The sequence below is a fragment of the Cynocephalus volans genome, chromosome 1 (genome assembly GCF_027409185.1).
Source record: "Cynocephalus volans isolate mCynVol1 chromosome 1, mCynVol1.pri, whole genome shotgun sequence".
Classification (NCBI taxonomy): domain Eukaryota; kingdom Metazoa; phylum Chordata; class Mammalia; order Dermoptera; family Cynocephalidae; genus Cynocephalus; species Cynocephalus volans.
The window spans coordinates 145,571,803-145,599,760 of record NC_084460.1 but is presented as its reverse complement, the minus strand read 5'-3'; the positions used below and the strand labels follow the sequence as shown (position 1 = coordinate 145,599,760).

Sequence of the window (27,958 nt, the reverse complement as noted above, 5' to 3'; positions counted from 1 at the left end):
TTTGTAAAATTTGTGAAAACATATTACCATGTGATCAAACAGCTGAGTTCACACCGGGAGAGACTGTGCCAGTAAGGAGCCCTGAAATTTGAGCATAGTAAATATGTTTCTACTGTAGGCATTTACTAAATGTCTGGGAATAACTGAATAAATGAGTGAATGAATGAAGACTACTGTGCTAAATTAGTATCTCTAAGATCCTTACAACTCTAAAATTTGACATTTTTACAGACTTGCTAATACAATCATAGAACTTAATATTCAGAAATGTGTTATTTCGAGTTCAGAATATAAGGATGTAGGACATCTAGAGGACTGATAAATATTGGAAAAGCAAATACATGAAAATTCAAGGTCGTTGATTTATAGCTTTAAGCTAATTTTTCATAGACAGTTTGTCTTAATGGAGGCATGGCAATATTTGTATTTAAAATTCATTCAAATGCTTTGCTCTGCCAGAGTAGAGGTGAGAGTATTGTTAGATACTGGTTGTTTTCTTCATGGAGTAGTTGCTCTTGAGAAAAAATGTAATGGGTCTGTATTGGCCCAACTGTTCACTTTAAGACCCTCAAATACATTATCTTATACTTTTGCAAGCTGTCCATTACTAGAAGGAATTCTATCTGGATTAACATTAGCATTATTTCTACAACACTGTAGACAACTTCAGTATTAAGGACTTCACATATTGTGATTTTGATACCTCCTCATTTACAGAGGAGAGTGGTTATTGTAGAAATACATGGACTATCACAGCGTTTTCCTTGAGAGATTTATTTTAAAGAAAACTTATTATTTGTTAAAACTATAATTCATCAATAAATCTTACTGGCTTTGACCCACTTTTATCCCCAGAGAGACTTCCTGAACAATGTACCCTCTTGGTAGGCATTGGGGTGTAGAGCCTGCTTTGGTCACAGTACAAGTGGGGGACATATCTGGTAGTCATTTAACATTCCTTTGGGGAGATAAATTATTCTCTGGGCCTTCAAGCTGGAGGGAACAGATTGCTTCATTCTCTCTTTGCTTTCATACTCTGGGCTTTCTGATAAGTGGGCCTTTCATGGAGATTGTCTCCTGAAATAATAAAGGTAGAATTGGGAACTTCACTTGTCTTATTCTAATGTATTATCATAGCCTTTTCCTATTTTCTCAGATTCACAAGAGGAGGAGGAAAGATTGCAAATGAGAAAAAAAGGGTTAATCTTGAGGTATAATCTGAGATGAAGCCAGTTGAAGGAAACTGGGCTGATTAACTTTGGTGGGTTAAATCCAGCCAGAACAAATTAGAATGGATGCCTTGGGCTCTGCTGCTTTTAGGAGACAGCTGTGGGGTGGCAGGGAGGCTCAATACAACCAGCTGGTGCTGAAATGACCTGGGGCTTATAGATGTGCAATCTAGTCATAGCAACCTTCTCTTCCTCTAGCACCTGAAAGACGGGGAGGGGATTACTCCAAGGTCTCTCCCTCAATGCCCCCCTCCCCCCGCCGCCAAAACTGCCGTGGACATTTCATTTTTATCTTATTTACCTGTATAAAATTATTAGTGAACAAACGCTATATCACTTCCTTGATTTCTGTATGGGGGCAATTCAACTTGAAACAAAAACAACACCTGGGGTAAATGGGCCTCTCAATGTTTTCTGTAATAGCTACTAGGATACAAAAAACTAAGAAAATCCATACTACTGTATTTAGACATTTATTTTAAAGTAAGTCCTAAGGACCTTTTGGTTTCCACATTTCAGTGATGCCAGTGTAACGATTACAAAATATTTGCTTTAGCATTTACAATTTTGAATCATACTTGGTTTGGATCAGTGACATTTTTGAAAAGGGTTCGCGGAGTAGTACGAGGGTACTTCAAAAAGTTTGTGGAAAAATGGAATTAAAAGATAGTAGGAAATTTTCCTTTAACTGTTTGAAGTGTGAGCACTTTAAAGCACATCTGGGTTAGGAAAAGCTACTCCACATGTAAGCCGAGAAGCGGCAGAACAAGAAACGAGTTGCTGACGCTCGACAGGTGCCACCCCCCTTCGCTTCTGCGACTGGGCCCTGGGGTGACCCCATCTTTTGCACTCCGGGTTAAAGCTGTCGTTTGAGTGGCCGTTAGCTCAAAGGCAGTCCAGGGCACTCTGGTACTGCAGTTTACCGGATGTTTTCACAAACCTTAGTTTGTAAACCTCTTTGAAAAGTCTGAAAACTGCGCACTCACTGTAGGGTAGAAAACAAATAGTTACAAAAAGTAGCTGAAAGCAAAGCCAAACAGGCTGCACCCTGAGCTCGCTTGGGCGGGAAGCCCGCAGGCTGGCTTCGCGGGCTGCGCTTCCGCTCGGCTCTCAGGCCCGCGCCTTAAGCGGGGACCCCGCACGCCTCGCCGGGTGGCGGCGGCGCCGGGCGCGGGGCGGGGCCGCGGTCGCTGGCTCCTCCCCGGGGCGGGCCGCGCCGGGCGAGGGCGGGAGGAGGAGCAGCGGCCACGGCGGAGGAGCGGCAGCGCCGGGGAGCGCGTCGCGCCCGCGCTTCTCCCGCCCGGGATGAACTGAACCGCGGTGGCGGCTCGCGCCGAGTCGGTCCTGCCCTCGCCGGGTCCCCTGGTGCCGGGCCGGACTCCGGGCACCACGTAGTCCTTTTCCCGCAGACGGCCCCGCGCCGGCGGCCGCGCCTGGAGATGTCCGGCGGCCGGAGGAGGGGCAGCGCCCCCTGGCACAGCTTCTCCCGGTTCTTCGCTCCCCGAAGCCCTTCCCGGGACAAGGAAGAGGAAGAAGAGGACAGGCCGGGGACGAGCCAGCCGCCCGCTCCGGGCCGGGGCGTTGCCAGGTGGGAGCCGCGGGGGACGTCGAGGGGCTCTGCGCGGACTCGCGGGACGGGGCTCCTGGCCTGGCCACCCACCGAAAGCCGCTGTCGGGCCAGGCTGCAGGTCGCTGGCCACTTTCTGTTCTCCTTCCTCCATTGCTGAAGTTTCCTCCTCCTCGCCCCGTTCCCCGCGCCGCATCCCTCTCCTCTCCTCAGTTGGTTCAGTCTCGGTTTTCTCGGTTCGGGAAGTTTTCGCCCTGCGGCCGGTGCCTGCTCCGGGCCCAGCCTCGCTCCGCGCTCTTCCTCTTCCTATCCCCTCGCCGTCCGGGGTCTGCTGCGGCTCCACGCGTGCGTTTGCTCTCCACGTCCTGTGGCAAAAGCGGTTCCGCCGGCGGCGTCCTGCCGGCACTAATGGGAAACGCTTGTGAGCCGAGCCGTCCGCCCGCCCGCCCGCGGAAGGGGGGCGCCACCCGAAAGACACTTGTGTGGGGGGCGAGAGATCGCAGCACACGTGGGAGAGGAAAAGCTTTGGGGCGTCACCTCCTCAGCTGGTGTGTTGCCGTCTTACTTCAGTTTTCTAGAAGTGATTTTTTTAAAAAAAGAATTGTGATAATGTGTTCCCAACACTTCATCAAAACGTGAACACCGCGCTAGTTTTATTTACCGTGGACTGGACATTTAAATGATGCCGCCCTTCTTTTTTTTCCCCATGTCTCTTCGGAAACATCTGCCTCAAGTTTCCAAGTAGATCCCAGAAACCAGGACTCGAGCTGTCTTGGTTTCAGTAATCAAAACGTGCCGCTTCTCTAGAATCCTTTCTTCTTCCTCCACCTTCAGTAAATCGAATTTTTTTAGACGTGTCTCATGAAAAATGCCCTTCCTGAGTCTTTTTTATCCATCCTGAAGGAGGAAGAGGGGTTAAATGAAATACGACTCGCTGTTTTAAACTTTTGATGAGAAGAAAGGCTTATACTCCTTCTCCTCCAGATTGCTCTGGAAGAGTGTGTTACTCATGTCATTGGAAGGACGCATTCCAGAAAGCTATGTTTACTTCAGACTGTAAAGACTTCGTGGTGGGCCTCAAAGGAAAATGGATAAGAAACAGTACCAGTGACAGAGCTTGTTTCATTAGTATTCAGGTTTTGTGGTGTGATTTTAGTCGTTTATGTGTTCCTCAGTTTCCCTACTTGTGAAACATTTCCATTATGACCATCTGTTAATAAATTACCACATTTTCCCAAGAGAGCTCCTACTGTAATTGACTGGTTAATTTCCTATTGACCTGTTATTACCCTGTTGAGTTTCAGTAAATTCAAATTCAAAGTTACACGGTAGTTAAAAATAGTTTTGAAGTCTGACAGGTCTCAGCCAGGATGTCAGAGAGTTCTGGTATAAGCAGACAGCCTGTGGTGCTTGGCCTCACTGTAACAACACTAACAGTCTCGGATAATATGAAATCAGTCTTAAAAAGAAATCCCAAGAAGACTCGGTAGGAATTGCAAACTCGAGAGTCAGTGTTAGAAAGGAGTAAACAGGCCAGTTTCAGCTTCGTGTCAGCATTGTCCCGAAATCCTGCCTGCCTCTTCCCTATTTTGTTTTTTTAAAGCACTTCTCAGTTCTGACTCTGGAGCTGACCACTCTAGCGGCTTGTCTGCCAACCACTTCTCTATTCTCATCATCTCCTGATAGGCACAGACTGTGGCTTTCTGACAGTGAAAATTATAATTGTGATTATATGAACACTAATTTTGTCCTTGTATTTTTGAACACTTGCCAGATGTTAAGGGGCAGATAATCCATTGCGTGGGTGCTTTACTGTTTTAAATGAGCTTAAATCTTTCAGTTCAAGGAAACAAAGCCTTTTTTGAAAGTTTAATGAAACAAATGGTAATGCTTAGTAGTACCCAGTGTCCAAGATTGGAAACAGAATTGCAGTTTGTCACTTTGTTCTTATTTCAAAATGAAAGGGTAATTTTGGCTGTTTTTCTTTGTGGCAATAAAAACTTCTGGCCATAAGAGCTGGGTTTACCTTTTGTAGTAGTGCTTTTAGATGGAAAGGAATCAGTTCAACAGATAAAATGTGCTTGGTGTGGTAGGGATGTAAAAATGACTGAGAAAAGGGGTCCTTTCAAGGATCTATGAAAAGCAGAGAAGACCACTTGAAAACAGTAATACTAACACCTATCATGTGTCTAGAATTTTACAATTTAGAGAGTACTTTTAGTAATACTGAACATGATTTTTCACAAACCTGTATCATCAGTACCCCCATTTTATTGTAAAAACAGGATTGAAGAAACTTGACCAAAGTCACATGCTACTTACTCTTCAGTCGGTGAGCTACATACACTGTGCCTGCAACTCTGAGGCCCCTTAACATACATTAAGGATTAATATCTGTGTTCTGGTTTTTCAGTGTACTCAAAATGACATGAAATATATTCTCTCAAACTTATGTTGTACAGTCACCTTTTCTGCACTCCCAGTGTTGACTTAACATGAGTCTTATGTAACTTACACATGTATAAACACAAAACAGGACATAAATTCCTTAAGAAAAGAATTCCTTAACAATTTCTTAAGAACAGAATTAAAAATTAAGCACAAACATAACCACAGGACCAATAAGAGTCAATTGTACAACATTATCCTGGCAGCTGATTTTTGGCTACTCACAAAATGTACATGGAACAAATTGGGACAACCATAGGGTCTTTGGGAGGTTGCCATGACTGTACTGCTTTGCACTACATGATACAGTGCTTCCAGTATTTCTCTGTTTAACCATGGTGTGCTTTTATGGTGTGCTATGAGTTATTTGGGCTTTGCTTGATGCGAACACATCATTTATGTATAGTTTGCTGCTGTTCTATTTTCATTACCTTTCAGCAATTAAAGAAGGCCTGTTAACAACAACAGCATTGTATATTTGAACTCAGGTATGGACTCTTGAGTTGCTTGACAGTACTCATATCTTGGGTGGTTGACCAGATCCAGGAAATGCTTATATTAATTTATTTTGCATTATATAGAAATGAAAACTGCAATTGAAGTTTTTATTGGAAATTCAAGAACTCCTAGCGTTCTGTGGATCCCAGTGTGAGAATCACTGCTGCAGTGTTAAGCTCAATTTATGAGCACACATGGAATGGAGATATTGGACTTGATAGGGGAGACTATGGAGGGCTTCACAGTAGAGATGATTTTAACTGGGTCTTCAAGGAATCAATAATATTTCCATAGGCAGAGAACTTAGCCAGGAAGATAGAAATAGGTAATAGGTATTCTAGACAGAGCAGAGTCCTGCAGGGGTTTATGATCTGTTAGGTGCTATATACATTAGTGGGACAGAGTAAAAGAGGCAGTAAGAAAATTGGCTTAGATCTGGATCATAAAGGTCTCTAGACAGAGTGTTTGGCTCTTGCTTTAAAGTTCAGAGAATTTTTGCAAAAGCCTGTTAAACAGATACTGCTGAAATGTGAAACTGGGAGGGATACCTACCTTCTTGTTTTATGTGCTTTAAGAAAATGATTGCTCAACTTTTGTTTCTTTGCTGTATGTCCGTGCATGATGGACCTGTTTAAAATGACCTCCATACAATGTTTGTAACTCGGAAGAGAGATAGTAAGATGATAACAGTATTTATCAAGGACTGACAGTGTGCTTAGTCCTGGGCTGAGTACTTTTACTTGTAGCATGTCATTTAAACCTCACACTCAGCCTGAAAGCTTGATGCACTTATCACCATCTGACAATTGAGGAAACTGAGGCTGAGAGAGTGCTTAGTGGTGAATGCTATAGGCATTTTAGGTGGAACAATTCTTTGAACTTGACTTCTGTCCTTTGTAGGACATTTGGTATCCATGAACCCTGCCCACTAATTGCCAGTAGCATCCTGCAGTCATTGGGGTAACTCAAAACACCTCCACATAGGTGGGCAGGAGGGAGAGTGGAGAAGGGGAGAATAATTTACCCCAAATCATGAGGATTAATTTTTAGGAGTGAAAGTTAACTTAGGTCTCTGTAGCTGACTCCAAAGCACTGGTTCTTTCTTCCACACCATCCTCTTCTCCATCTTTCAAAACTCGTTTGTATTTGTAAGTCAGTTACACCTTCTTCCCTTAGTCCTGGATTGACTGATTGCTGTGGATTGAATGTCCTCTCCAAAGTCATTGAAGCTTGTATTGTCTCTCCGCAAGTTTCATGTATTAGAAACTTGGCCCCCACTGTGACTGGGAGGGTAGGAAATCCTATTATGATAATTGACAGATGTGTCCCTGAAGAGGTGATTAGATTGTAGTACCATGCCATAGTGAATGGATTAATAATGGTGGTCAGGAGTGTGGTTCTTAGGGCTTTAAAAGGATAGCATGTCAGAGTCTCGTTGTCTTTCTGCTCTGCCATTTCCTGCCATGCATTGCTACAAAGCCACCACCAAAGGAGACCCTTACCAGATGTGTTCCCTGGACTTTGGACTTTCTAGCCTCCGAAACTGTAAGCAGTAAATTTTGTTTTCTTACAAATTACTCAGTTCTGAGTATTTTGTTACAAGCAAGAGAAACAGACTAATACAGAAAATTGGTACCAAAGAAATGGGTTTGCTTATAACAAATAGTTGGAAATGTGGAAATGGCTTTGAAACTAGGTGTTAGGCAAAGGTTGGAGGAGTTTGGAGGACTCAGAAGACAAAAAGATGAGGGAAAGTTTGGAACTTCTTAGAGACTGGTTAAATGGTGGTGAGCAGAATGCTTATAGAAATATAGACAGGAAAGGCCATTCTGAGATGATCTCAGATGTAAATAAGAAGGGACTTGTTGGAAACTGGGGCAAAGATCACCCTTGCTATGAACTGGTGAGGAACTTAGCTGCATTCTTTTCATGCCCAGAAGTTTATGGAATGTGGAACTTCAAGGTGCTGACCCAGGGTATTTGGTGGAAGAAATTTCTAAATAGCAATGCATTAAGGAAGCTGCATGGCTACTTGCAACAGCCTACACTGAGTTATGGTAGAAAAGGCATGAGGCAAAGCCAGAATTTATAATTCAAAAGAAAGCACAGGGCAAAAAATTGGAAAACTTTCAGCCTGGTCGCAAAAACAAGGGTGTAGCCCAGGGGTCCTTTGCTAAGGAGTTGGCCCCAAAACACAAGAGTAGTGATGCTGGCAATTTGGATATAGAAAAGAGAAGCCTCTTTTAAGTGAAGAAGGGAACATTCTCGAGTTAATAAGAGAAAAAAAAAAAAAATCAAATGCTGAGATTGCTAAGATCTATAGTAAAAACAAATCTTCTATTTGTGATATTGTGAAGAAGGAAAAAGAAATTCTTGCTAGTTTTGCTGTCCCACCTCAGACTGCAAAAGTTATGGCCACAGTGTGTGGTAAGTTCTTAGTTAATATGGAAAAGGCATTCAATTTGTTGGTCGAAGACATGAACAGAAACGTGTTCCTGTTGATCACAATCAGATTTGGTATTATCTGTGGTTTCAGGCATCCTTTGGGGAGTCTTGTAACATATCTCCTGAGGATTAGGGGGACTGCTGTATTTTATATCCTATCCAGAGTTCTGATGAAATACTTTGAAGCCCAGATATACCAGAAATGCTAAGTAAAACAATGGTAGCAGGAAACCATAGGTTGATGTAAATTTAAATGAGGGAAAATAATTTAGGTTATATGCTGAAAAGAGAAAATCAGCATGAAGTAAAAGTTAAAGAACTAATACTTGAGTCTGTTCAATCAGTAAATTAGAGTGGCTACTATATGTTCAATATGGTGTTAATGTGGATACATCATGAGTAAATGATCAAAACTGCCCTCAAAGTGTTCCCATAAATTAATGGGAGAGATGAACATGTACATATCTACCTTTAAGATGAGTTCGTTATAAGCCAAACATGTTTTTGGTGTGTGCGACTTGTTTGGTTCAGAACACACGTAATATTTCATGAATGTCACACATTGTATGAGACTTTATTGGGCTTTCAAAATGTCTTCTCCCTTATTAACTTTTTTCTGAGCGTGGTTTGATTAGCATTTGCCACGCCAGAATAGTGGGGGAGATTTGATAGTAACTGTACCAGCAAGGTGGATGGAAGTGTTTTCCCTCTATACCTTTTGCTCCTCCTTGACTCTGCAGGTTTGGCAAGTCCTACATGGTGGCAGAAAAATGCATCCTTTCAGGGGTCAGCATCCCAAGTGAGAGGAAGTCCTTACCAAAAATAGCTTGATGTTGATAGAGAACAATTTGAAGTTTTACAACCAGGAATAATTCACTCATAACTCTTCTTTATTTGGCAGTTGTGAATGGCCAAGTAATGGTACAACTCCAGCAGGAATATCCCTCAATGTTTAACTACTGAGATTATTTAATTAGAAGTATTCAAAGCACTGAAACAACTGTTTGCTTACCCAAGTGTTTTGTTTTGTTTTTTGTTTTTTTGGCCTGGCAGATTAGTGATGACAAAACTAACCAGCCTTTGTTGAGGCCCTACTCAGATCTAAGCCCTGTGCTTGGGGCTTTAAATATATACATTCACTTAATCCTCAAAGCAAACTTATGAAAGAGGTATCTTTACTCCATTTTACAGATGTGTAGTTTAAGGCTTCTTCAAATTCAGTAGCTAATCAAAAGTCTCACAGCATCAGTGGTAGAGTCAGGAGTCATTCTCCTTCCTGAATTCAAAATCTACAGCATTATGTGACAGTTTCCTCTGTTTAACTCGGGAAGACTCATAAAAGAAGGATGGCCTTAGAAAATGGTTTTGAATGAAAATAAAAGACAATGACATGTAGCTGGATGCCTGCCCAGATGGACTGGGTCAGTACTCTATACAGTAAAGAATTTATAGTCCTGACCGTTGGGAGAGAAGAAAATAAATGTATACATTTATATAGGTTATAAATTTTGTATTTAAACACATAAAAAGGGTCAGTCTCCTTCAAAAGAAGAGATAAAAATTGAAACTATAGCAAGATACCATATTCCACCTATTATTAGAAAAGCAAAATTTCAAATCACCTATTAGAAAAGCAAAACTTCAGTTTGATGTGGGGAAACTGGAACTGTCATACACTATGGTGGGAGGTTAAATTGATATAATTTGGAGGAAAATTCGACAAGTTCTATCAATATTACAGATTCACATACTCAGCATTTTCCCTCTAGGAATTCCATCAGATGTATACAATTTGTAAATGGGCCAAAAGTTGCCTATAGACGTTTAATCATTGCAGCATTATTTTAATAGCAAAATGTGAAAAATAAAGTAGATTCCCATCAATTGTGGAATTGATAAATTGATAAATTATAGTATATTTTTAAATAGAATATTATATAGCTGTCAAAAGAATGAGAAAGCTTTTCATGATGGATAATATCTGCAAGATACCTTAAGTAAAAAAAAAAAAAAAAAAAAAAAGCAAGGTACAAACATTGTGTATAGTATGCCTTGATGGGGTATGAAATAAATCTGTTACTGTTGTTTCATTACCCATTTTGGGGGGATGGGGGTCTGAGTGAAAGGATGAGAACAGGAGGGAGACTTTTCATTTTATACCTTTTTACACTTAAAAAATATGTAAATTACCTATTTTAGAAATTAAGAAAAAAAAAAAAAAGACTGGCTTAAGATATGGAGAATTTGTGATTCTGAGTTGGCAAAAATATTCCAAAGAGAGAATGAACTACATAAGCTTGTTAAAGTGAGAAGAGTTCCGATTAAGGTTATAAATAAATAGAAGTAGTATTTATAATGCAGAATAACTTGATATTTTGCCACTTTCTACAAGTTTGAGTGACGTTTATATCTTATTAATCTACAATGTGAAATGGGGTGGAGTTAACAGTGAGAGCTACAAAAATATCAACTCATTTTTATGAGATCACCTATCATCTACCTTGATCCTCCTGTGTGCCCTGCACAGGTCATTAATCTTCTCAGAGTCTTTAGTTACAAAGTGAGAGAGTTGGCTGTCATCTTTAAGGGCTCTTCCAGCTTTAGCATACCAGTCTAAACTTAATGGGATAATAGGTGTGTATAAAGTTAAAATGCCTTATAGATTAAGAAAAGTTATGGTTTATTGGGAAATTAACATGTGAAAATGCATTAGTTAATTCCTCCACATGATCCTAACATTTTGGTCATTAGATTTGAAATCTTCTGTGTTTAACAAGAATTAATTTAGTGCCTTCTATGCCAGGCAGAGTTCTTGGCTCTGGGAACCCAGCAGTGAACAGATGCAGTATGGTCTTTGCCTCAGAGCACCCATGCAGTTTTGTGAGGAAGGCAGACATTGCATAGGTCTTTCTTCCTCTCTTAAAATAAGTACCAAGGCAACATGCAGAGGATTGCAGGAGCACTTGACAGGTGTGAGCCCATTCTTGAGACTCTTTTCTTAGAGGACATAGTTTTAATCTCATTTAAACTCTTTCTTCTGGTAATTCTCTACATGTGTCTAAATAGTGCTTTACTGTCTTTATCGATTTATAAACTTTAGACAATATATATTGACTACTGGTTATGGTAGATGAGCACTTAGCTATTTTACACACTTCTATATCCCTTCACTCATACAGCCAAAATAATTCTTATAAGTTTGGGATTAAATCAAAAGTCAATCTTTAGATTTTTATGACTATGTAAATATCGTTTTCTGCCAAGCCAAGTCCTGCACTATGATGACATTTCTTTGTTTGTATGATCTTTCATTTTTCCTGAAGTAAATTACCTTGTTTTGCATTTCCTTATTACTACTTCTAGGATGCTCAAACACATTTTAAAAATCCTTTCAGTGCTTTTTTTTTTTACCCATTAAATCACATCTCTTACTTCAGTGCCTTCTGTGACCTTTCTCTTGGCCGCTGGGTCTTCCTCTAATTTGTATAATCCAGTAGTTCCTAAATTTGCTGCATTAGTCTTTTACTCAACCCTGTATTAGATCCCGTATTTTTGAATTTCATGTATTCTTCTTTCTTAGTTAATTCCCTTTTTGTTGGAGTATATCCAACAAGAAAGAGTGCAAGTGAGATAAAATTGTTTTCAGTCTTTGCATTTCTGAAAATACTTTTTCTACTCTATTAAATAATTGTCTGGCTATAAATTTGTAATGTAGAAATTATTCACTCTCAGAATTTTGAAGACATTTCTCTATTATCTTTCTCTTTAATTCTGTTGCTATCCTCCCAGCCCCTAGAGTGAACCTGAGCCAGTGGCTAGCCCAGCTAAGCGGCCCTTTCTGAAGCAGTGTGGCCCCAACCTGCCCAGTTGGTGATTAATTAACAGAGCCTTATTGAGGCTTGGCTTTGGCCCCAGAGGTTACTGACTACCAGCCCGAGGTCTCTGGTCCCAGGTTAATAATCACAAAGAATTCTGATGCCAGTCTGATTTCTGGACTTGTTTTTGTGATTCACTTTTTGCAGATTTTGAGAATTTTTAAATCTCTTTTTAATACAGGCTTTACAAATGCACAGTAATATTACTTAGTCTTTTTTTTTTTCTTCATTCATATTGCTGAGCAATTAGAGGACTCTTCATTTGAGAGATTTATGTCTTACCATATAGGATAGAGAGTTTTGCTCAGGCTCCCTGTTTTCAGTCTGTCTTTTGTATACTTCTACTATTCTTGGTTTTCCATTGCCTTGGAGTCTTTCTTTTTTAAAATTTCTAGTCTCCTGCCAAGTGTCTGTGAGTTGGGGTGGAGGCTAACCAAGTTTTATCTAGTCCCCATTTTCAGCCATGTGCCTTATCTCCTACCTTGGGCCTCCAAGTCCCTGAGATTTTTCTGGAGTTGTTTTAGGATAAACTGAAATGATAGTTTCCTTTTCTGCATCCATTTACATCACAGTTTTATCTGTTCTAAATTGTTCTTCTGCCTGCTTTTCTCCTTCAAAAATCTGTTATCTCATGAATGCTGTTATCTTTCCTCGATACCCAGTAGCTTTTTCCTCTTATTTATTGTTTCATTGTCATTTTAGTTGGACTTTTTCATGGAACAGAATTAAAAATGTATTCATGTTTTGCTGGAAGTAGCTAGAAAATCTTTGTAAAAATCATTATTACCAAATTTTTATTCTTTGAGTATGAATTGAACTCCATAACAAAACCTGCCAACAGTGGCTATTGGGAAATAATTGCTAAAAGATTACAAAACAGAGGTTTCCAGCATACTTATAAAATTAGAATATTATGCTTTAAGTGCTAATTTCAAGTAAGGTGTTGGAACAAAAATATAACCCATTGTGATAGAATTAGAAAATGGCCCCCAGTGTACTTGTATTTATTAAAAAAACAGTTAAGGAACATATCTTTTATATATATATATATTTTAATGACAAATAGTGCAAATGGCAGTACCATAAATGACACAAAAATGGTATTTGAATGATCTCACAAATATTAATTTCAAGTAATTTCTGGAAGATATGTTAGAAATTTCTGCTTTTACTCTTTGGAACATCATAATTTTTTTCTAACTACCATGCTTCTTATAACAAGGAATGAAATATTATAAATTTTATGTCTTAATACCTGAGGACAGGTTTGGTAAGACATAAACTTTCTGCTTTTTATTGTCTTGCCTGTTGGAGCACCAATGAGCATTCCCTTGCTGGAAGGGTGGTTTGTGCTGTTTATTAGTCAGAGCTGAAAATGTGAACTTTAATAATTTTGATTGTTTCAGTTCTAAGTAGGCAAAAAGAATCTTACTTGTCAGTGTTGTATATATTATGATACAAAGAAATTACTGTTATGTAATATTTGTAGAATTGATATTTTATTTATCTAAATTTATTACTTACATTTTTTCACTGCCTTTTTTTGCTTTTTAATCAACTAAATTACTTTGGTTTTTTTTAGTATTAATTTATGCTTTTGCAAAACAGGCATGAAATTTTCCCCAAAAGTAAAAGTTCGCTTCAGAATTTTGAAACTTGAGTTTTTTCACTTAACGATAGTGTTTTAACATTTTCTACAATAATATGTATATTTATACAAGTTATAAAAATAATTTAAAATATAATCCTTATAAAAATCTTAGTTGAGTCATCATTTATCAAAATCTCCTTGAATATCTAAATATGTCTCTGCTTACATAGGTTTTGTAATTCTAATGGAGGAGGGCAGAAAATATGTTATATAAATTAATATATAGTGTGCCTTGAAGTAAAAATAAGGCAGGATGAGGGAATGGGGCACAATGGAAGTTGGTGAGTCAAGGGGAAGGTTTTTAGGTAGGGTGGCCTTGAAAGTCCTCTCTATTGGGTAACATTTGAGCAAAGATCTAGATGAAATCTTGGAGTGGGACATGAACAAATTCAAGGAAAGAACTTTCCAGGGGTAGGATCATGTGGCACAGATCCCAGTGTGGGTAGAGACAACAGAATGGGAAGAAGTGTGGGTGTCAGTGACATGGGGAAGGGAGCCAGGGCCGGATGAGGTAGGACTCGATAGCCCGTAGTAAGGAGGTGAAATGATGAGATTGACTTTTTGAAAGTATCACTCGGTCATGAGTTTATGTGTGCATATGTTTATGTATGCACACGTATGTTGTCTGTTTATGTGTGTCTGGAAATATTTAAAGAGGAGGAAGGATTTGAACTGGAGGTGAGGTCAGCCATGGTCAGGCTCTGAGGAGCTCTGCTTGTCCTTGGTCTATTTCTGTTGCTTTTAACAAAATACACAGAACTGGGTAATTTGTAAGAAAACAAAATTTATTGCTTACAGTTTTTGAGGCTGGGAAGTCCAAAGTTCAGGGAACACATCTGGTGAAGGCCTTCTTTGGTGGTGGCTTCAGCAACACAGGGTATCACATTGTGAGATAGTGGAAGCAGAGAGAGAGAGAGAGAGAGACTCTGACATGATGTCCTTTTAAAGTCCTCAGGACCACGCTCATGACCACCATTATTAATCCATTCATTATGGCATTGTCCTACAATGTAATCACCTCTTCAAGGCCCTAACTTTCAACTACCATAGTAGGATTTCCCAACCTCTTTACACTGTCACAGTGGGGACTATGTTTTGGGGGGACATGAATCCACAGCAATCTCCAGTGCCCCTGCAGAACAATTCATTGAATGATACTTGAATTAACACCCCATTTTAGAAAACAACAGAACTGTTTAGAGTTCATGTCACAGCAAAAGATGGAGGTATTGGTTCTTTTGAGATGGGTCATAAACATTCAGAATCTGAAGGATAAGAGGTAGACAGAGGACTTTGGGAAGAACAGAGCAGTCTGTCAAGACAGTTTAGGTATACATCAGACATAACAAGATTCTCACTCTGTAGCCTGTGATTGAACTGTAATTATGGGTCTTGTTTTGGGGATGTGAGATAAGGGACAGGAAATAAAGCAGCTTCAAGGTAGGTACATAAATTATAGGAGAGGACTGACATTATGGAGAAAAGGAGTGTCAGAAGAGTCTAAATTGCAAAGCAACTGAGCCTAATAATCATGTCTGCCTTTCCTCCCCTCTCCCAACTTTTTTCCATGGAGTTTTGAAATCATTCAAATACCAGATGTTTGAACTAAAACACATGCTGGTTGACTGCCTTAAAATTGCAGCTTTTAGTTACCTTTTAATTTGAATCCCAGAAATAGTGCCATAACCACCTGTTTTATATTCTGTTAAGGGTCATGAAAAAAATGCATTGCTGGTCTACTGCTGGCAGTCACCATTTGTGAACGGACAGTTTTCCAGATGGTTATTTGTAAATCATTGGTGTGGAACTCTTTCTTTTTCCCTGTAGAAACAGAAATGGACCTGCTGGATGGGCTCCAGGCCAGTGCACAAAAGTCAGTTTAATCCATGACATACCTGCAGTATAGCATTGAACAAAGAGACCTATAGAGCTTGTCATGTGAAGCTGCGTTTCTAAGAAGAAAATCCCCAGGGTAATGTAGATGACCCCCCAGTATAAGCAGACCCTTCAGGAGGGTGTGAGGATAAAGTCCGTAAAGTATTTAAGGGCCTAAGTATGGGCTGAGAGGGTAAGAGTCTAAGGAAATAAATGACAGGCTAGGAATAGCCTCAGTAACTTTGAAATAAGGGACAGTAGATATTTCTGCCTCTTTGTTGTAATAGCATGGTGTTAGTTTTGATTCTGAGTTGGTTTCTTGGTCATAGTCTTTCTCTTCCTTTACAACAGAAGCCTCAAGATTAATCTATCTGTTTCTTTTTCTATTCATCCTACTATTGTAGGATCACATCAGCATGTGATTTTAGATCTGGCAGAGATCTCATATCAGCTGGTGTGACCCTTTCAGTGTACATATTTGTAAAATCAGACCCAGAAAGGTGCGTTTTGACTGAAGTGCCTTTTGTTGTAAAGTGCTGTCTCTGAAAGCATTTTAGTACTAATTAACAGTGGGAACGGGAGTTGGGTAGGTAAAAGACCCTTTTTTGTTCCATATTATTTTTTCATTTAGTCTAAGGTAAAGTCATACCTGGAGGACTGATGTGTGATTTGATCACATTTCAAGGGAAGGCCAGATTCTGGCTACTTCTAGGGTTTCATCATAGGAATTGGGTCAGGTGGGCTCTGAGATGAGGAACAACATGCCAGGAAGTAAGGGCCTAATGAAGTTGGGGTATAGGAGGAGATGCTGCAAAGTTAACCAGGCTTCTGGAACCAGCAGAGTTTTATATTAGTGGGAGAAGAGAAAACCATAGAGAGATTTGTTCTGATTCTCTCCCTGTCCTCAATAATATTGCTGGTTCCTTTGCTGCAGACCACACTTTGTGGAGTGGGAGTGAAAATCTAGAGTGGGAAGATAATTTCAGGCAGCATCAGGCTGAATGGGATGGACAGGAAAGAGAGAGGATAAATTCTCAGCAGAGGAACCTGGAAATGGTAACAATTCCCAGGAGCTGGGGTGGGGGGGCGGGAGCGGGAGCAGGGGACGATGTGGGAAGGTGCTGTTAGATTTAAGGGCATTCCCATATTGGGAACTCCCTATGTTAAGTAACCTTGTGTTTAGTTAGGGATGTTCAGAATTACTGACAGTGATGTCATCAGCACCAAAAGATCACCTCCTGTCTGGAAATGGCAAGAAATCATAGACTCTGGCATCCATAGAGAAGTGGGCAAGCCTCTGGAAGGAAGTTATGGAAGATGTATTCAGGTCTTACATTTTCAGAAGGTTTTGATGCAGCCATGATCATAATGTGTGGGGAGAAAGACATAGGACGAGGAGGTGCCCAACGTGTTTTACAGGAAGGGAGGAGGGAAGAGTTGTGCTCCCCTCGCTGTGCCTCACCCCTCTTCTCTGAGCTGACCCCGCTGTTCCTGTGAGTCTTCCCGCTGGCCATCCGGGAAGCTGTGTCCTTGCCACACGAGGAACTGACTCTCGGTGAGACCCAGCAGCACCCTTTGTGCTTCAATCTGTGGTATGGACTGAAAGAAAGGGATTTTTTCCTTGTTGGTCCCACTGTGTACTTTCAGTACTCTATGAGCTCCTTAAGGCAGCAGCTTTTCTCTGGGGCCCAGAGCATTGTTGAGCCAGTGTCAGAAAATGGGTGGTGTTCCACATGAATGAGTTTCCTACTCATTAATTATCAATACTTAATGTATTTAAATATTATTAAGTAGAGATATTCCTGACCAGATTTCTGCCTTCCCTATACAACTATCAGTTGTTAGTTTCAGCTGGAGAGAGAGAGGCTCTCAGACCATTGTTTATCAAGAATGTGCTTAGAGGGTGACCTGCTACAGAACAACCTGGGGAAGGGGATAGTTGGTTGTTAAAAATATGGATTCCTGGGCCCCCCTCCAATTGGATTCCTTGACAGTCAGGCCCAGAAATCAGGTTTAGAAACACAGTTGCCCAGGTGATTCTGATACATATAGATACAGGTTCTGAAAGAGTGAGGTCAAGGACCTTGTTTGGTTCATTCATTGCTCAACACCCAGCACCAAGAACAGTGCCAGACACATACAGATGTGCACTGCATACTTGTTGGGTGGGCAAGTGTGTTCTTGGGTCCAGTTTTCTGCTTATCTGCTATTGGTTAGGGAATCTTGTTAGAATTTAATAAAAATTAAGAGTATAAGATATCTTATGTGAAAGGGGTTAGAGGCTCTCCTCTATGTGAATTATTTGAACTTTAGAATGTTAATGTACCCTACTTTTTTCATGGCCCGGAGGTTTGTTTTATTTTTTGTCTAACACAAAGAATGTATGTTGGAATCCTGATTTTCAGCTATGGTCTAAATAAAGTTGCTTTAAAAATGAGCTTCTTTGTTACATTGACCTTCATATTTGGGCTGTTTTGAGAGATTAATTTTCAAATTTCTGTTAGCTAAGATGAGGCTGTTTAGAAATGCAAGGTAGTTTTATGAGGGTACTTCAAAAAGTTCATGGAAAGATTTGTATTATCTTTTTTTTTGTTTGTTTGTTTGTTTGTTTGTTTGTCTTTTTCGTGACCGGCACTCAGCCAGTGAGTGCACCGGCCAATCCTATGTAGGATCCAAACCCGCGGCGGGAGCGTCGCCACGCTCCCAGCGCCGCATTCTCCCGAGTGCGCCACAGGCTCGGCCCTTCCATGAACTTTTTGAAGTACCCTTGTATTTCTGTCTACATGTGATTATGATTTCTGACCCTCACCTCCTGCCAGGAACAAATGTGTTCTTTCTTAAAATATTGCTATTGAAATATTCCTGGGTCCCAAAGTGGGGTTAAGTTGTAAATAAACAATAAGAACAGATTGTCTTCCTTCATGAAGTTTGAGATGAATGTGTTTCTCTTTCCCTCGTGTTTCAAGTCTGAAAGTACCACTTCCAGTCTTTTGAGTTCTTTCTGTTAACTTTTTTTTACTAAATGGATGTCTAAGTATCCAGCTGAAAATGCCCTTTTTTTGTTTTTTGTTTTTTGCATCTGCCCCACTCCCTCCTTCATATCTTTAGAGAAAGATGATAAAGAATATTAATGGCTGGTATATTCTTTCAGGAGATTTATATACTACTTTGTGAAGGAAAAAAAGACTATTGTGTGATACTTACATTGTTCACAATGAATAGTGTTTCTTGAGGAAAGTAAGCAGGAACAAATGGAGAACCTGTTAATAGATTTTTTTATTCATTTAACAGATACACAATATTTGAGTGTTTCACAGTGCCAGGCACAATTCTAGTCTCTGAGGGTGGGGAAAGATGTTGCAGGCAGGAAAAGAAAGTGATTTGCTGGCCTGTGAACTTGGCATATTTTAGCAGTGTGAAGTGGTTCTATGTGATTGGTATACCAGGAGCCAGGTCATGATAACTTTCTGTATCTATGCTAAGGACTCTTCATTTTATTCGTCAACTGATAGAGATTTGTTTAAGGATTTTTATGTTTAAAAAAATTTTTTTAATTTTAACATTTGTTTTGTACATATTTGTGGGGTACAGTGTGTTTTTCAATACGTGCATATACTGTACATTGATTCACTTAGCATAGATAGCATAGCTTTGTACCATTTACTCCACCATTTCCCCCACCCTCCCATCTCCTCCCCTCCCACCCTCCAGTAACCATTATTCTGCTCTCTACTTCTATGAGAACCACTTTTTTTTTTTTTTTTTTTTAAAGCTTCCACACATGAGTGAGATCATGCAGTATTTGTCTTTCTGTGCCTGGCTTACTTCACTTAACATGAGGGTCTCCAATTCCATTGATGTTGTTGCAAATGGCAGTATTTCATTTTTTTAATAGCTGAGTAGTATTTGAGCATATAGCCAGTAGTGGGATTGCTGGGTCATAAGGTAGATAAATTTTTAGTTCTCTGAGGAATCTCCATACTGTTTTCTACAATGGTTGTACCAAGTTACAATCCCACCAACAATGTAGGAGAGTTCCCTTTTCTCCGCATCCTCACCAGCATTTTTTATTTTCTGCTATTTTGATAATATCCATTCTAACTGGAGTGAGATGATATCTCATTGTAGCTTTAATTTGCATTTCCTTGTTGATTAGTGATGTCAAGAATTTTTTCATGTGCCTATTTGGTCTTTTGAGAAATGTCTGTTCAGGTCCTTTGCCCTTTTTTTAGTTGGGTTATTTGGGTTTTCGCTATTGAGTTGATTGAGTTATGTATTCTGGATATTAGCCCCTTGTCTGGTGTGTAGTTTGCAAACACTTTCTCCCATTCTGTGGTTATCATTTCACTTTGTTGATTGTGTTCTCTGCTGTGAAGAAGCTTTTTAGATTGATGTAGTCTCGTTTCTGTATTTTTGCTTTAGTTGCCTGTGCCTTTGTAGTCTTGCTCAAAAAATCGCTGCCCACTCCCATTTTGTGCAATGTTTCCTCTATGTTTTCTTCTAGTAGTTTCATAGATTCAGGTCTTCAGTTTAGGTCTTTGATACATTTTGAGTTGATATTTGTGTATGGGGAGAGATAGAGGTCTAATTTCAGACTTCTGCATGTGGACTTCCAGTTTTCCCAGCACCATTTATTGAAGAGACTGTCATTTCCCCATTCAATGGTCTTTGTGCCTTTATGAAAAATCAGTTGGCTGTAAATACATGGCTTTATTTCTAGGTTCTCTATTATGTTCCATTGATCTGTGTGTCTGTTGTTATGCCGGTACCATGTTATTTTGGTTATTATGGCTTTGTACTATATTTTGAGGTAAGGTAGTGTAATGCCTCGAGCTTTTTTCTTTTTGCTCAGGATTGCTTTAGGTATTTGGGGTCTTTTGTGGTTCCATTTGTATTTTAGGATTGCTTTTTTCTATTTCTGTGTAGAATGCCATTGGTATTTTGATAGGGATTACATTGACTCTGTAGATAGCTTTGGGTATAACGTCATTTTCACAATATTCTTTCAGCCCATGAACATGGAACGTCTTTCCATTTCTTTGTGTCATCTTCAATTTCCTTCATCAGTGTTTTATAGTTTTCCTTGTAGAGCTTTTTTACCTTCTTGGTTAAATTAATTTCTAGATATTTTGTTTTTTTGGTAGCTGTTGTAAATGGAATTGCTTTCTTGATTTTTTTCATCTTGCTCATTATTTGTGTATAGAAGTGCTAGTGATTTTTGTGTGTTGATTTTGTGTCCTGTAACTTTATTGAATTTATCAGTTCTAGGAGCTTTTTGGTGGAGCTTTTAGGTTTTTCTATGTGTAAGATCATGTCATCTGCAAACAGGGACAATTTGACTTCCTCTTTTCCAATTTGAATGCCCTTTATTTCTTTTTCTTGCCTAATCTCTGGCTAGGACTTCCAGTACTATGATGAATAAGAGTGGAGAGAGTGAGCATCCTTGTCTTGTTCCAGTCCTTAGAGGAAGAGCTTTCAGCTTTTTCCCATTCAGTGTGATATTAGCTGTTGGTTTGTCATATATGGCCTTTACTTTGTTGAGGTATGTTCCCTATACGTCTAATTTGTTGAGGGTTCTTATCATGAAGTGATGTTGAATTGTAGCAAGTGCTTTTTCTGTGTCAGTTGAGATGATCATATGGTTTTTGTCCTTCTTCAAAAGATTTTTGAACAGGAGAATGTCATGATTGTATTAACAGACTCATATTGACAGCCAGGTGAAGAATGAATTGAAGCAGAGCAATCCTAAAGGTGCGAGAGACTGATTAAGAAGGGTCTCTAATAATCTAGGAAAGGAGTTGTGAAACCTTTAATTAAAGCAATGACTTTTATCACTAAAAGAGAATTTTAAACTATTTCTGCTTTAAATCTCAACACATTTTAGAATTCTGGTTTAACAGTAAGAATCATGGAACTTAAACATAGGAAACAAGTTTCAGAACCTTTTAAGAAGTGTCAAGTAATATTTCTTTTGGTGATATTAGCTTTGAATTTTTCTGTTGTTTATTCAGTACTTATGTGCTGATTTACTGCTATGTTATTGTGGCTGTTTTGTGTGTGTTTGTAGTGTGCACTTGGAAGTAATTATAGCTGCTTGAAAAGACTGAGTTCTGTATTAATCCCATGAACTCAAAGCTACATTTTTCGCAGCTTTTGTGCTAGAAAAGAAATTCGTACTATTTTCATTTATAGTCTAAGGCAGTATATTTATAGAAAGCCCTGTAAATACTCTAAATAAAGTAGAATTTCAGGAATCTTGAACCTAGAAATAGGAGAAAAAAGTTAAATGGTTGCTGTATGTTTACATAGTTTTTAGGTAGGTCATTCAAAATAGATCGTATTTAGAGAATTCATTTATAAAATCATCAAGGGCAGTATTATTCTTAATTGTACCTCTAATCCTTATAACATTCTCTTTTTACATGTGTTTTGCCAGTTGGTTTTCTTTGATTTGAGCTTAAATAGACCAGTATCAATTCACAATTAATTTAAAAACAAAACAAAACAAAAAAAACCCCGAACTGAATTGTAAACAACCTTGTGGCAAAAAATAAGGCTAGTAAAATAGGAAAAAAAAAAAAAAGAAAGGATTCACCTTTACAATAGCAACTATTGAGACATCCTTATTTTATGCATATATATATGAATACAGATTGTAATTCTGTATTATATAATATTATTTTATTTTCTACTTTCATCCTCTGGTTTTTCCTATAGGATTTTCCATGTCTTTAACACACATCTCACATATTTTTTTTTACAAGCTTGTTTTTTCTATTGATATTTAAGAACACTGCTGTATCTTGTTTGTCCATGTATTTCTCCATAGAATCTGGGACTTAATGAAATTTTAATCTATTGAATTTTCCAGGTTTTCATGATCTTTCTATCTTCTTTTCCTGTGTTTTGACTGTTACCATTAGTTCACTGGATATTTTGCATAATAGCACTGGCTTTTATGGATAGAAAATCTAAGTAGCATAAATTATGTCCCATCTTGTTTGAGGTGGCCTTTACTTGATCTGAGCTATTGACACTTCTTCCTTTCATATCTCTCTACCACCAGTGACCATGATTCCGTGTCTTGGCCACTCTCAGTCATCCTCCTGCTTATCATTGTCCCCTGCCTAAAGGCTCTAAGGGCTTCTCACTGCATGTAGGGCAAAGATCATATTCTGTAACGGGTCAGACCAGTTCTTCATAGTCTGGCATTGAATAACCTCTGGTGTCACTACAGGATTACCTCTGCCTGTCACAAGTTTTATACTCCAGTTGTGTATTAAAAACAAACAAAATGTAATTTCCTGAAAATGCCATATTCTCTACCTTTGTACCTCCTCTGAAGGCATTTTACAAAGCAGGCAGAATTGGTTGTTCCTTATTTCCTCTAAGCTCCACAGCATTTTGCTCATTCAACACTTATAACATCTACCAAACTCTATTGTTAAAGTTTGTGTATCAGTCTCCCCAACTAGACTGAGCTTTCAAAGACCCTGACCTACTCTTTTTCATATCCTTAAGGCCAAACACAGTCCTTAGTACATGGTAGACAGTCTTGATAATCTTTAGAGTGGAGCTACTCAATTTGTTTAGGATTATGAGATCATAAACACAGAGATACAAATATTTAGATCTAAGATGTATATGTGCCTGATAGGCTAAGTAGTTTATTATGACATCTCACAAAGCATCTGGGAAGGTATTCCAGACAAAAGACAATTAAAAGTGACTTTCTGGAAAGTCAGATTCTTAAGGTACCACCAGGGATGCATTTGGGATTACATAAAACTGCATCTATTTTTGAGTGTTCCCCAGATTCACTAGATGAACCTGTATGTTTGTAATTATTTGCTGAGTAGACATGTATTCTATTCCAGATAACATTTAGCATAGGCATTAAAAAAAGATTAGTGTGTGGAGAACCTTAATATAAATAAAATCTCAGAGTGCTAGTACTTTTTGAGGTGATGGTAGTCTTACACTGGTGTTCCTTTGTTCAGATGCATCATTACTGAGATGTTGATTAGCAATGTAAGAAAATATGAAGCATAATGAACTCACAAAAATTTCTGAAGCCTGGATGACCATTTTTGAATGTGTATTTCAAGTTTAGAGATCCAAATTGACATAATCTTAGTATAACATTTTGTATGTGACTCTGAGCATTGCAGATAAAGGACCTTTCAGTTTTTGGTTTAAATACAGAAACTGTATGAGTTTAGTAATTCTCTTTTAATTTCAAAAGAAACTGTGGTTTTTATTTTTCAGTGTTGAAAATGAGCCCATGAGCACAAGTCACAAAAAGGAAAATGTACTCTCATCAGAAGCAGTAAAGGTATAGTTTTAAATTAATATTATTTTATATCAAGTAGATATTTTTAATTGCTGCTCATTCATCCTTTTAGATTCTGTCATCTTATTTTACATTTCAAAAAGAACACCATATCATTACTTTATGTGGAAATACAGCCCAGCTCTGTTTGACATTTGCATCATGAGGTGGGGTGAAAATGGGGTTGGGGGAGAAGGGCACTGAGAAGGGAGTTGGAAGAATGGTGTTCTCAGCTTTGCTACTAACTAGCTGTATGTCTGAGACATGTAACTTCTTTGTGCCTTGGTCTTCTAATCTTTAAATTGGATCATGTGACCTCCACAGTCTCTTTTTCCAGGGCAGTTGTTAGATTTATGTCATGTTATCTAAAATGATGCAAACAACTAATAGTGCTTTTGGGCGGTAGAAGTTAATAACATGTTTCTGCATGTCATTACTATGTGATGGATGTGTTTGGTCAGCTCCGGCCTTTGCCCCAAAAGGGTATAAGCTACACACCTGGAAAATTGTTGATGAGTGCTTGAAAATCTTTGACAATGACTAACCGTTGCAACCTTTCTTTTTATTCATAAATGATTTTCTAGAAATTGGATGTTTCTGTTGTTTGTCCAGTTATGTGATCACATTTTGGTAGCTATCCCACAATCATGGCTTTAGTCCCAGTTGCTTTCTTTTTGTATGATTCGTGACAGTCAGTCTAGGAGAGTTTGTATTTTATGGGGATTTCAGGGTAGTAAATTAGCTTGGTCAGTGAAAAGACCAAAAAGTCAGCTGAATTCATTATACTGATATGGGCATTTTTGAACATTTTTGAAAACTTTATAAAGTCCAAGTTCATTAAGTATGGTAAAGATAAAGTTGTTACATTCTTTATTCCTACCTTCCCCATTGTATTAGTCTGTTTCTTCTGCTTATAACAAAATACTTGGAACTGGGTAATTTAAAAAGAAATAGTGTATATTGCTTACAGTTTTGGAGGCTGGAAAGTCCAAAGTCCAGGAAACACATCTGGTGAGGGTCTTGGTGGTGGCAACAGTGACCCAGGGGTCTCATGTGGCAGAAGATGGTAGAGCAAAGAGAGAGAGACTCTCAAGTGCTCTTTTAAAGCTTTCAGAAACATGCCCCTGACCACCATTATTAATCTATTTACTATGGCATGGTCCTACAATCCAGTCACCTCTTCAAGGCCCCACCTTTCAATGCTGTAGTAGGATTTCCCACCCTGCCAACAGTGACCGTGGGGATTAAGCTTTAATGACTTTGGGGGGCCGTTCAATCCACTATACTCATCATAGTAAAAAATATAAATATTTTATTGAAAGAAAAACATCATGATCACCTTGCTTCCCTTTCTTCACTCCTTTGTGAGTCTGGCTACTACATTCTGTTCCAGGTTTTATAATGTCTCTCACCTACTTCTCTTTTCCAACCAATTGTTAGCCAGCCTGCTGGTTACCCTTGTACAGGCTCTGTAGCTTTCTTCCTCCTTTGGATTTTACATGCCTTGAGTTGCCCTATTGAACATTTTCACTTCTGTTCCTATATATGAAACTTTGCCCTTGTGTTGTTTCACAGGAAGGCTGTTACCTCTGAGATTTCAGACTTTGACATTTCTTTGGTTACCAATTCCTGTCATTCTCTCTTATTGCCTCTTTCCTCACTCTTGACCTTCATCAGACTTTCCTGTCTTTGCTTCCTTCTCTTCTCTTGGTCTGTGCTTGTTTCCCTACTCAGTCTGCTATTATAGCTATACTTTCACTAAAAAGAATCTCCAGTCTTCAAACTTGGATAAATTCAGGCTTGTATTTTCAGAAGTCCTGCTTTCCACCTGTGGAGATTTACTCCAAAAAGTCACATCTTTGTGTATACAGGAAATATATATGGTGGCAAATATATTTATATATATGGAGGCTGGGTATCCATGCTCTTTTTTCTATTATTCTTAATATTTTAGTTTGAGTTCCCATTAGTCCATAGTAGAAAGGGTACCATGGCACTCTTTCTGGGGCAGCCTGAGCATTTTGGCCCATGTAACATTTTTTTTAACCTTCTGGAAACTACTGGTAGGATTTCTTCAACCTAGTCACATAGACACAGTTGTTCAGGGACTGCTGCTACCAGGCATCAAAGCAAATATATATGTTGGTAATGCCAACAGTCAGCCACATACCTTAAAAAAAAAAAGAAAAGGTTAGCAACAACCTTTTTTCTTGCTATTTTGAATAGTATCAGTTGACAGTTTCTCGTTTAACAAGGGGCATAAAGCATGTGGCATTTCTTATTTAGCAAGTGGCATAAAGCATTTTTGTTTTTCTAATGAATAGTTTTCTGAAACATTGCACTTCACTGAAGTTTGACATTTCTCACCGTGCTTCCATCTTGTTAACCTGAATTTTATAATGCCTTCCGTGATAAGAAGGAAAAATATGCATTTTCCCTCTCAAGTCTGAATCATAACAGATTTATGTATATAAACATATTCTTATATATGTCTTCTTATTGTATTTGATTTTGAGATACCAAATTGAGATGTCAAAGATTGCTGGTTATAAGACAAAATGAGCTACAAAAGTTAATTGTATCTTTAAACAATTAAACTACATTTTATATTATCTTTGGATATCATTAAGTTATTGATTCTTAACACTGGTAGCCACTTTGAACACTTGAATCTGTTCTTCTGCTAGAAGGTATTGTTTATATTAATCAGGTTTTTGTATCTAGCTGGAGGAGCTTCCAGATATTTATTCCACATTCTACCATTGTCATATAGCCTTGGACTCTTGCTGTGTTCACATCCACTTTTATTTAAAAGGGTGGAGGCATCCCTTTCTCCCTTCCAAGGCTAAACTCCCTAAAGTCCCAACTCCTCACCCCCCATACCAGCAGTATTGGTGGTCTGTCTTCTGGCTGCCTCTCGTAACTTGCGTTGACTACTTCAATCTCTGAATCTTCACTGGCTTCTTCCCATTTGCCTCAGGTCTCCCTGTGTTTCTCTCTAAATATGTAAAAACAATGTTTTGGTCTTTTAAATTTTTTTTGTGGGTCTGGTTTCCTTTTAGTCTGTCATACCACTTCAGTCCTACTTTTTACTGAAAAATTTTTTACGAAACTCTGTCTTAAATACGTAGTCATTTCTTAACGCTTTCTAATCTGACTTCTTTCTCTCCTTTAGTTCTCTCCTGAACTATGACTTGGCACACATGTCATGGATGCTCAGTAGTTGTTGAATGAGTGAAAGCCATTGCATGAAACCAGTACGTTTAAGGTCGCTAATGACCTCTTGTTGACCACACTCAGTGGCCTTGTCTTAGTTCTTACTATGTTTAATCAGTTGAAACACTTGATTATCCAAGTCTTGCTCTCCTTTTCAGGAATTTCCTTTGGCTTATTTTTGCTTCTGTGATATCATCCCTTTTGCTTTTTTTCCTTCCTCTGGCTATTTCCTTCACTTTGCCCTTCACTGATTCTTTTCTGGCTAAGTAACTTTTCATACAGATGTTTCTCAAAGTCCTCAGCCCTTCTCAATGTCAATCTTCCAAGGTGAAATCTTCCAATCTTACAGCTTCATCTTTTGGCTCCCAGATCTCTCTCTTCTTAAATTCAGTCTTTCCAGAAGTCTCAATATCTTCATAAATGTTCTGTAGTTTTTGTGGTTTCATTTTTTGGGAGACAGGCAGTAGTGGTGGTGGTGGGAACTAGGGAGGATCATTGGACTTTCTGGAATGGTGAGACCCCCTTCAAACTACTCCATTTGAAGATTTTCAAACCCTTTACTTTTAATCCCATGTCTCACTCTGCCTTAAGCAGTACCTAGTGTCTTCACATCTTGAGATTATTCAGATTGTTTGTGGGATGGATTATTTCCCTTATGAGCTTCTGATGAGTTCCCTTTTATAGACACTTAGGTGAAAGCTTTCTCTGCTTGGTTACTATGCCTCCATCTGCCTTTGCCTTCCAAATCTTGTCTGAAATCTCTTACCTGCTGTATCTGTTCTCTTTCTCTCTTTGTACTTTTAACTTAAAAAAAATCTTTTA

At 38.8% G+C, this 27,958-nt stretch overlaps 1 protein-coding gene across 1 annotated transcript in view; it reads left to right on the top strand.

Moving 5' to 3' along the window:
* Positions 1-2,668: 2,668 nt before the first annotated feature.
* CRYBG3 (crystallin beta-gamma domain containing 3) overlaps positions 2,669-27,958 on the top strand; it is a 105,254-nt gene continuing 79,964 nt past the window's right edge. The window contains exons 1-2 of the mRNA XM_063094384.1: positions 2,669-2,817; positions 23,857-23,923. Of these exons, the coding sequence (XP_062950454.1) occupies positions 2,669-2,817; positions 23,857-23,923 (216 nt within the window). The remainder of the gene's footprint in view (positions 2,818-23,856; positions 23,924-27,958) is intronic.